The sequence below is a fragment of the Mya arenaria genome, chromosome 3 (genome assembly GCF_026914265.1).
Source record: "Mya arenaria isolate MELC-2E11 chromosome 3, ASM2691426v1".
Taxonomy (NCBI): domain Eukaryota; kingdom Metazoa; phylum Mollusca; class Bivalvia; order Myida; family Myidae; genus Mya; species Mya arenaria.
Window position 1 is genome coordinate 37,876,249 of NC_069124.1, and position 11,473 is coordinate 37,887,721.

At 34.2% G+C, this 11,473-nt stretch overlaps 1 protein-coding gene across 2 annotated transcripts in view; it reads left to right on the forward strand.

Moving 5' to 3' along the window:
- The window catches only part of LOC128229165 (serine/threonine-protein kinase RIO2-like), a 106,455-nt gene that overhangs the window by 13,581 nt on the left and 81,401 nt on the right, over positions 1-11,473 (forward strand). For both annotated transcript variants that reach the window (XM_052940889.1, XM_052940890.1), the window contains exon 2: positions 4,685-4,829. In XM_052940889.1, the coding sequence (XP_052796849.1) occupies positions 4,685-4,829 (145 nt within the window). The remainder of the gene's footprint in view (positions 1-4,684; positions 4,830-11,473) is intronic.

Genomic DNA, 11,473 nt, shown 5'->3' on the forward strand with positions numbered 1-11,473 from the left:
TGTTCCAAGAAAAAAAATAAAAAAGTTGTCAATACGTTCAATCTGTGAGAGAGCAGCTTTAAAATCAAAATGGAAAGGTGCAAGTCCATGCAAGCTGCAATTACATGTAAATTTTATTTCCAAGTTGACAATTCACCAATTTTCTGTATTTAAAATGTATCATTTAATGTATTTCATAGTCATTATCTTCCAGTTTTTCCCAAAGATGGTTAAATAGGATTTATACTACCATAACACAAAACAGTTACAGAAAACAGTTTTAAAGCTTGTTAAGAACATTCTACACATGTTAAAGGCCAAATTACCTTTAGGTTGAAAAATATTAATTGGGAGTGTTGGTAGCAATTTCAAAACAATCATTAAAAAAAGATTTTTTTTGTTTAATTTTGAAAATTTAAACTGTTCGGAAGTTGGATAAAAGGTGTGCAAAATTTCATTAAAATATTTCACTATTTAAAAAGTCAATGGTTCATATTATTTAAGTTTTAGAGGTTTTGTTTTTGTTGGTTGGTGTTGAGTGACATGGGGCAGATGCAGATTTTAGATGTGTGCGCTTAAGCTGCTTTTGTTGATATATTTTTCCCCGTTGTGGCATCACATATAGTTTATCTTATAGGGGCGCCATGAGGGTACTTACATTGTTCTGATTTGCTGTGAAAAGAAGCTAAATATAAACTATGCCCCCTGATTGACTTAAGAACTCAGTTAAAGTTTTAGGGCACATTGTGTCAGGTTAAAAATTTAGGAGAAGTTGGGATTTTCATTGATAACTTCTATACCCTTCATTCAATTGACTTAATTCCTCACACAATTATTGATGACCATCTAAAAATTAGATAACATAATTCCATATTAACCCTAAATACAAATTATCGCCATTGATAGACTTTTTTTCTTGCTTTTGACAGGCACATTTTTATATTTTTAACGAGGTATTCACAAAGTGTAACCTGGTTATTAGAATTATGTGCGTCATTGTTTGGGCCAACTGGCAGGAGGGTGGCTTCAAACTCACTTATGGCAACAAATAATTTTGGTTGTGTTTGACATATAGTAACGTAAATTGGTATATAGGAAGAGTTTATGGGGACCTTCCATGGTATTGCTTTTGGGGACCTTAGGATCACTGTTACTATAAATAAAAAAAATGTTTGGTATAAAAAAAAAGTTTATAGAGACCTGTCATTGGTTTCTTTCGGGGCCCCCGAGAGTCATAGTCAAGGTTAGGGTCACTGTTACTTTTTTTTTGTGCTCGGTCTATGTCCGGCGTCTGTCGTCCAGCGTCAACAATTGCTTATAAATGTCATCTTCTCCTAAACGATCCTTGATGATCCTAAATGATCCTTGGTTGTTGCTCTCTCAAAATTGTTCAAAGAAATGAATTCCATGCAGAACTCTGGTTGCCATGGCAACCTAAAGAAAAAAATACAAAACTTTTCATGACAAAAACCATGAGACCTAGAGCTTAAATATTTGGTGTGTAACATTGTCTAGAAGTTGTCTACCAAGTTTGTTCAAATTATGCCCCTGTGGTCAAAATTTGCCCCACCTTGAGGGTAACAAGTTCATTAAATACATTTTGTAAAAATCTTGATAGTTATGTAAAGTTTACTCTTGAAGCAAGGGCAGCAAATCTTGCTATATGGTCTCCCTTTCTGTTGAAGAGTGCATGGTCTATTTTTAGTTTTTCTATTTTTAGTAACAAGGAATTATATGTTATATTTTCTTAATTCTTCAAATAAGTCACTTCTAATGTAATAATTGTTCTTTTTATAGGTTTGTAGGTTATTAAAAAGTATATCTCTTTATTTTATAGAGAAATTTCATTTTTACTGAATGATGAATTTAATAATCAGACTTTTCCATTGAACTACATGTAGACCATTGTAATTTACAATCTTATCTTTTTCGTGGTTTATAGTGAAGACACCTTATTTAAACAAGACTGTAACTGACATAAACAGATGGAAAGCTATGTTGTGTTGGATGAAAATTGAGATTTACTTTATGCTAATCATGTTGTAGTTTTATCAAATCCTCATAGTTTATAGCAGTTATGTATTTTATTTGATGGTGCACTGTCCGTTGTTTGTCGAAAATCTTCTTGTCTGACACCGATAGGCTCAGACCATTAATAATTTGTACAGAGCATCATAAAGTGGTCCTCTACCAAGATTGTGCAAATTACGCCCCTTGGGTAAAATTCGGTTCCACCCTTTTTGAGCTGCTTTCTTATTTTTAAAACTACAGGGACGAAATTTTGACCATGTTCACAATTTTCTAAACAAATAACATTGTTGTGGTTGGATGACCTAGACTGTGACCTAATAGCCTACTTTCTTATTTTTGAAGCTACAGCAACAACATTTTGATCATGTGTACAGTTTTGAAAACAAATATCAATGCTGTGCTTGGATAACCTTAATATTTTACCTTTTTGACCTTTCTTATTTTTGAAGTCTCTGTTATGAAATTTCAAGCATACATGTGTACAGTTTGAAAACATATATCAATATTGACATATTTTTGAATCTGCGGTTTTGAAATTAGGATCATATGTACAGCTTTAAGAACAAATATCAAGCTATATTGATTACAAATGTTTACTCAGGAGAGGGATTTATGGCCATCATGGCCCTCTTGTTTTAGAAAAACGGTTTGTACTGGAAAACTTTAGTAAAGCAGTGTTCGACACTAACGGGGTCCCGGGATCCCGAGGACACCAATTTTTCGGGAGGGACACCTAAATTCAAAGTCTGGTATTCCGTCGGGACACTTAAATTTCTGACCGATAAACGCTAAATATCAATAAATAAGTAGCATTTCATAAATTATTACCTAAATTCGGGTCCCCCTAAATTTCTTGACAGTGCATGTCACAATGATATTATAAATATTATTATCGGACCAAAGCGAAAGTATAGCTGACTTTTTGACTATAGTTACGTAATGAATCTATAAGTAAACTGGGCGCATGCGGGTTAACGCTTCTGTTTTGTTGTTTACATTTTCAACAAGGTCAAAGGTAACAGAGATTTATTATCGGTTTTATACATAAGTGGAATTGTTTTGCTTATGTGTCAGAACCGCTCAAAAAAGATGCCATCACTGGTGATACCTTTATGATACGACCTTCGAGTATTTACAATAACATTTATGGCACAAAAGACCGGCATCATACATTCAGCATTCTTTGTTAATTGCCATTTAACTTATCAGTATTCTTTGTTAATTTCAAAGACATATATTTTAATGCTATGATCAAATCAGAATAGAAATAAACTTTTTCTTAATAGAAAGTTTTATTCATTATCTACAGTCAATTTATAAAAAATTGGAAAAATGGTTAGTGTCGACCCCTGTAAAGGTTGACATATTGTGACCAAACTTGGTATATAGGAAGGCTGTATGGAGACCTTTCATGGGACAGCGTTTGGGGCCCCTAGGGTCAATGTCACTGTTACTAAAAATAGATAACCTTTTGGTTCTGAAAACTTTGGTTATGGTTGACATATTATGACCAAACTTGGTATGTAGGATGAGTTTATAGAGGACTTCCATGGGATTGCATTTAGGGCCCGATTTGACAGCCACATATTACATCATTATGGTATTCATTTTAAGACAAAGTGGCGTATAGTCGAGCTCACTGTCCTATGACAGCTCTTTTTTTTGTTGTTGTTTTTTATTATTTTATTGATTTACAACCATTTAAGGTATACATCAAATTCAAATTTCATGAACTTGTTGACATTAATAAAATGCTTTTAGAGTTATCGACTTTTGTAACTTTTTAAACAATTAAATATTTTTAATATTTTTATAAGCCTGTTTAAAAATGGGACGTTTTATCATTTCACATGTGGCACATGCCGGGCTACATCCAGTATTTTGTTTGATGTAATAACCATAGAACCATTAAAATTTTGTGCAATCAGGTGATATTGATATAGGGCCACCTTAGAGTTCATATTTTATTAGCAATCCCTGAAATATGTATGCGTTAAAGCTCTTAATGTTAACTGTAACAGTTAGGATCGTTGCGTTGTGTACATGGTTGATTGTTTAGAGCATTTACTGCGTGCATTTCTCCTCCCTGTTTTCGCCTGAAATAAAAATATCATGTGCAAATAACCACAGAAAAAAAGAAAGCATTATGAACTCACCATCTTTATGACTCAAGTGTAATTAAGTTCCCAACACCTTACCTTAGAAGTATGTGATAACATTACGCTTTTGACCTTAAACTATGAAACAGGAAACCTGGACGCAACTGACATTTCTGCCCTTGTTATGTGGTAAAGAGGTGGACAAAGGTTAAATTATAATTAATAAAATGTACATATAAAATTTACAGTAGCACTTTAAAGAAGCAGAGATCTGCAATGTGACTAATAAATCAATCGATCAGTTGATCATCCGTGCTACCGTTCATATTGTGCTCAGCGGAAAACAAGCAACTCAACGTAACTTGGCGAATTTTAGAGCAGCGGACATCTGCATTAAATGGGTATAGCCCTAATGGAGTTACTGAATGAAGTGGGGATTTTGTGTGGAGTGGACTGTAGTAGTTTAATTAAAATGCTGTCAGTAACATTATTGCCCCCCCCCCCCCCCCCCCCCCCCCCCATCAACCATAGCTTGGTATTTTTAATTTTGATATATATTTAAATCATTTGTGTAGGTTGAAATGGGTATGAAGAACCATGAGATCGTGCCTGCTCCACTGATTGCCTCCATTGCTCACCTGCATTCTGGAGGCTGCCATAAAGTCCTCAAGGAGCTCAGTAAACACCGGCTGGTCTGCTATGAGCACGGAGGAAAGAAAGGTAAATAGATGGGAATTTTCATGGTAAATGTATACATGTATGTGAGATTTCAGCTTATGCACTTGTTTAAATAAACTCTCAATCCATTTGTTTCAAGTGCATTTATCAAAATGGGACAAATTAATCTGGAATAAGAAATAAAAGTTATTCATTTCAACATGATCTGGTGTTCAGTTTAATTAAATGATCATTATTTTGAGTGATAATAAGTTGTATTCTTTTGCTTAATGATCAATGCTAAATGCAACTTTAAAATGTTTGTGTAACATTTTGTATGTATAATGTATCAAAAAAATATGTCCAGCTGAAATGTCATCTAGACTACTGTCAAGCAGTAGTTCAAATTGAGGCATTTATGAGATTGCCTGGTCAGTGGGTCATAGTGACGCAAACATTAATATGTGTGTGTGTTTCAGTTCCAGGCTTTTAGTTAACCAACTCTGCATGGTCAGTGGGCCATAAGGAACAAACTTTTACATGTTTGTGTTTGAGTACCAGGATACAGGTTGACAAACTCTGTCTAGTCAGTGGGTCATAATTAAATAAACTTTAAAATGTGTGTTTCAGTGCCAGGCTTTTAGGTGACCAACTCTGCCTGGTCAATGGGTCATAATGATACAAATGTTTATATGTGCTTGTTTCAGTGCCAGGCTACAGGTTGACCAACTTTGCCTGATCAGTGGGCCATAATGGTACATGTTTACATGTGTTTGCTTCGGTGTAGGCTACGTGACCAACTCTGCCTGGTCCAGCCCTGTATTATGTCAATTTTGGGGCCGATATTCGGCCCCATCCCCACCCAGAAAAGTATACCGGTATATTTTTTCCCCAGTTTTTGTCAAAAATCCCTTTTGTGGAAGTATTGAATCAAGACTTATTTCCATGCTAAATAATATGTTTGACGTCAAAGTCGGAAATCGGGTAATTGATTACTGCACATCAGACAAGCGTTCAGCAGATGGTGATGAAAACTAATGTCAATAAGATTTTCTGGCAGTTTACTTTCAATTATTTTGAGGTTTGTGTTCTCTTTGTTCAACATAAATACACTGTAATTTGCTGCTTTCCTAGAGTTATACTCCAATTATACTTCATATTGCAAATCCGCTTCAAAGATATATACATAATAGTTAAATTATATAAATTATTATATATTGTTCGTCAATAAAATATACAACAATCAATGCCAGATAGTGTTTAAAAAGTTAAAGTATTTATTTAAATAAGTTTGTATTGACAATCAGGAAATAACATAAAGAAAAACATAATACTTTTTTTTAATTTTTATTAAAACATTACGTCCCATTGGTACAAAAAGGCAGGGCTTCCATTAAGAATTTGAAACTGGAAGTATGAACTTCCTGTGCATCAATATTGGAAGTTTTTCACTGAAATGTGGAAGTTAAAGTAACCCAAATACAATACTTTTTTCTGCTGTTTTTCAACTAGTATGTTAAAAATAAAATAACTTGCAAAATTTACAGATTTATATTAAAAATAATTGATTTTACTTCAAGACTGAAATTGTGACCATAAAAGTAATATTGACAATAGGTTTTGACATTTTGAACTTTCAAGCTTTGAACTTTGGAAGTTTCCTTCAAAATTATGGAAGTTTTTATACTTCCAAGGATCCAATTTTGGAAGTTTTAGTCCATTTCTAGGGAGTAATATACTTCCAAACTTCCTTTAACGGAAGCCCTGAAAGGTACCAAACAACATTTTGACCAAAATCATACATTTGATAACGTCCCGGACGTCCGGGATTGTCCCGGAAATCGTATCTCTGTCACGGAGTCACGGAGGGTGCATGTTTGTCCCGGAAAGTCATAAAAAAAACGAAAAAAAAAATTTGGAATCGGAATCGATTATCTTAATTTTACCAATGTAAGTCAGCTATTTTGCCTGTCCGGGACACTGGTCGTAAAACACAGGACATGTTGACACTAATCCGTTAATTGGTACGTGTGTCGTCGAGGTCATCGTCAATCACCCGATAAATGATCTATCGGCCTATTGTTGTGCTTAACGAGTGGGGGAGGGTTCTTGTATACAAATTCATTGTTTTCATATGGATTTGTTTGGTCTTATGAATGATAGCTTTTAATTGATGAATTGATATTTTTCACACATTTTACCAACAAACGAGCATGAAGGTAAGTTCAAAGAAAGTGACAAAATGAGTAAAAAAACAAAATTAAAACATGGAAAACATCCCATATTCCTTTCAAATTTCAAAGTCAATACGTCGTTATACTTTAAACAACTTAGGCGTCCATAAGGAATTTTAGTGTTTTGACCTTTTTTCCAAACTATCGTGTGTATTTTTACGCCGAAATAAAACTGACGATATGGGGTTTACAGGTGGTTATATAGAGTGCTTTAATCACGTGACCATGGTAAGTCACGTGATCGCTTTATACAGCCGATTGTTGACACGTCCCTCTATCAAAATTATATGCATCTCCAAACGGAAAAAAGCTCATCGACTGGAAAATCTTCTTTATCGTCTGGAAAATATTGTGTGTCATAAATTGCAAACGTTTTAAATGTGATGAAAAAATAAATATTTTGTAACGCATGTTCTCAAAAGCGCGGGAAAACAGGTGCCCGTATAGTTGTTTATTTCCTGTTTTGATGAAACCGAAAGTAGACTGCATATCCTCCTGGTTAGCACTTCATTTAAAGCCTGGGAAAATATCTGGTGGTTTTATTTTTTCAAGAAAATGCAGAAAAAAAACAACCATGTCAAGTAAAAAATACATCTTGGCAGTCAAAATATGTACATTTTTCCGACGTTAAAAACGACTAAAATAGCCCCAGATATGCTATAGAATGCACCACAGACGTTCCCCATTTAAAAAAAATTCCGGGGGGGCATGCCCGGACCCCCCTAGTGTGCGTTGACATTACGACGAGTGTCCCGGAATCGACCCAAGAAATTATCACATGTATGCCAAAATTGACTTCACTATGTTTATTTAGAAATAACTTTTTTCTACCTTGTCTAAAAAAATCTCCCCTGAATATTGAATATTGATTGAGATATGTATTCGTGCAGTTTAGTACCAAGTGAAATTGGTGCTTTTGATTGGTGGAAAAAGGTACCATATGCCATCTGGTGTATGCAAGAAGGTGCTATAAGACACATGGTACTTTCTGCATTGAAATATTTTTACACATTAGATATATTTTTTACCCAAAAAGGAGCCTTATGGCATGTGGTGGTACCTTATTGCATGAAATGATTCTAAAGCATTAGATACATATTGCGATGTAAAAGGGAGCCGTATGACTTGTGGTACCTTCTTGCATAAAATGATTTTAACTTAATAAGTTTACAAAGTGTGCAATAAGTGACCTAGTGGCATATGGTTCTTTTTTGCATAAATGATTAAGACTAAAATGTTAATATTTTACAATATAATAGATGTTTATATGGTACATTTATGTACTGATAGCAATACACAATTTTCTACTAATTAACACGGATAACTGTGATATCATGTAACAAGTGTCCGGTAGGTTATTGTCACTTTTTGTGGGATAAGAAACACCAGATGTTGTTGACTTCACATTCGAGAAGTGATATTTGTTCATAAGGACAGAAGATTAAGAAGGGAGATATGGATACCATAACAAATGTAAGTATTGTTTTTCTGTCATCTACAAAACAAAATTAAGTAATAATGATTATAACTTTATTTGGGGTGCGTTGAATATAACTGAATATATTACTTGTCTGTAAAGTAATGGTATTTTGGATTTATCCGTTCTAATTTGCATTGCGATATGTATTATGGAATGTGTATTTAGCGTAATATATATCTAAATATTTTTTTTATAAATTTAGTAAGGTAGTTGTTACAAAATTATGTTTCAGTAAGATTACATGGTAAGATGTAAGATATCTACTTTGCGATGCCAATAGCTGATTAAAGTGGTATTACACATAATTCAATGTGTGGAGATTCTATAGCATCAAACAGAACTATTCATAACGGGCCTGCTATACAGAGTTCCAAATCTGAAGATGATTTTTCATTAACAGATATACAAAGGTGTGAACAGTCTTCCAGAAATTGTAAAAATTCTGCCTGTCTGCCGTACAGGCACTTCGGAAAATTTTGCCTGTCCGAAAAAAAATTGCCTGTCCGAATAAATATGTCATTTCATAGTATACATAAAGAGAAAAAAAAGGAATGTCAACTGTTTTTAATGCTTTCCTGATTTAATTCACAAAAAAACAACTACATATAAACACTACATGGACATGTAGTGTAGTAAAAATAAACACACTTGGTATCGCAAAAAATATTTAAACACCGCCACTATTAAGGTGCTTTCTGGTTTTTCAGTCTTCCGGTAATTCCACCAACCGCCGCCATTTTGACTGCAGACGAAGTATATTGAGTGCCAACGATTTTGATTGCTAACGAAGAATCAATCAAAACAGTTGTAATAAAATATCTTTACTGATGAATCGTATTTACTCGTTTATCCACGGCAATCAACATCATAATTGCATATCGGAAATGGCCCACTTTTGGCGATGTTATGTGACGTCAATATCAGTATGGGATCGACTAACTACCGCAAAGGCAAATAATCAGCGAAAGTTTTTAGAGACATTTTGCTTTCAGGTACCTTTTTTCACTATTTAGTCGTCTCAAATATGTCGGTCATTAGGACTGTCATTTTCGGAAGACCTGCCGGACCCGTACAAAATTTGCCAGATATGTCCGGCGGACCGGCACATTTCGGGAAGACTGTGTGAAGGACTGAGGTAACCTGTCAAATTAAAATTAATAGATCCAAGTGAAGAGGGTTACAATGACATTGATTTTGATGAAACTTACAAACCAAGCAAGGATCATTTTACTTCCAATGATACAGAAAATGAGACTGTATAAGGAAACAATAAACGGAAAACAGAGGTTTTAGCGAGGAAATTCATGGAAGAAAATTCCGAAACTTATCAAGATCTAGCAAATGAAGACTCGAATAAAAGATAAGCGAGAAAGAACACAGAGAGATGTCCATCAGAAACTAATGAACATTATAACACTCTTACAAAATAGGAGATGCAAACAGACAATAAAATTAATAATTAGAGCCACTTGGAAAGAGCAAAGCGTATGAGTATAAAGTTAAATACAGTGCAAACAATTGTACGACAGTCACACATATCAAGACTGGATAACTTTCTTGTCAGCAATGAACTTAAGCGAGCTAATGTCCGTGGAGATGGAAACTGCCTTTTCACCAAAAGAAAGATAAAAATGAATTTATAACTGATGATGTATCAGAAAGAAGTAAAAACCTGTGTAACATTATGTTGAAAACCAGTGAACATATGTGGATTATATAGAAGGTAGCAAGCAGATGGTAGTACTAATGAAAACTTGACCAAAGAATACGAAGACTTTTAGTTAAATAAAGTAAAAGAAATAGAAGAAAAGGAAAAGGTCAAAGAGAGAGCAAAAGCTTTCAGTAGTGTTAACGTTGATACGTTGGACTCACAGGCAGTGCTTAGGCCTTACAACTCTCTTTTCATTAGTCAGTGAGCTAAGCTACTGTATAAAACTATGTGACCATTTGACCATTTAATTGTTGTGAAATAAACAAGTATTTTGTCACCTTTGGAACAAGACCCAGTGCAAACGGGCCTCCTCCAAGGTAGCTACATGTCTCATAAAAACACTTTAAGTTTGTTAAAAAGGTTATGTGGAAGAGATTGTGTACATCTCTGACAAAACAGTACTCAGTATGTAATATTATCCTTTCTGTTCACACTTTCAAGTACCACAACTCGACCCCTAAGTCACAAGTTCCTTGTGTCAGGACAATCTCAAATGGAATGGGATTCTGTTCACTCAACTATAGAAACAGCAAAAAAACGTCGTGTGTGTTCGTGGCAATGGATTACACGAAAGACAAACCTGTATGTTGTGGTTCCAAACAAATTCAACCATGTGGTAGACTACAAGAAATTGTGAAAATACTGTCCAAACTTAAAAGTGTCAACCTCTGGTATGCGCAGAAAGTGGCTACATGTTAAATTGAGTTAGGTAAGAAAATCCTCACCCAAAAGTGTGTTTATGAACTATTCACTTGAAATGGACTCATTTCTAGAGATAGCTATACCAACCATAACAAGGTAGACAGAAATGTTGGCCTTTGCACAAAGCAGATCATTTCTTCACCTCTCACTTAATGTCAGCATAACAAACATAGATGTTGTGCCAGTCTTCAGACGATGAAGATATTGATGATGAATAAACATGAGTATTTCAATATGAACAGATTCATTTTTCATACTGGAAAATGCTTTCCGTTTGCAGTAGAACTATTTACGGTATATTAGCTTCATTTATAATTTCTGTGCGAAAAACAGTGAACACTATCTTGTGTATACATATAATCAGTGTGCAATGCAAAACTGTTTACATGTGTAATAATTATGATAAACGTTAGTACATTTACACTGAACTGGGATTAATAATCATGATACATAGCCTTCAAGTGTTCTTTGTAATTTAGTTCAAATTTTTGCGCCATAAATGAATTATTATAACGTTTGCTATAATATAATGCTATAAATATAATCACTTATATTTGACATATTGTAATAAATGTTGCAA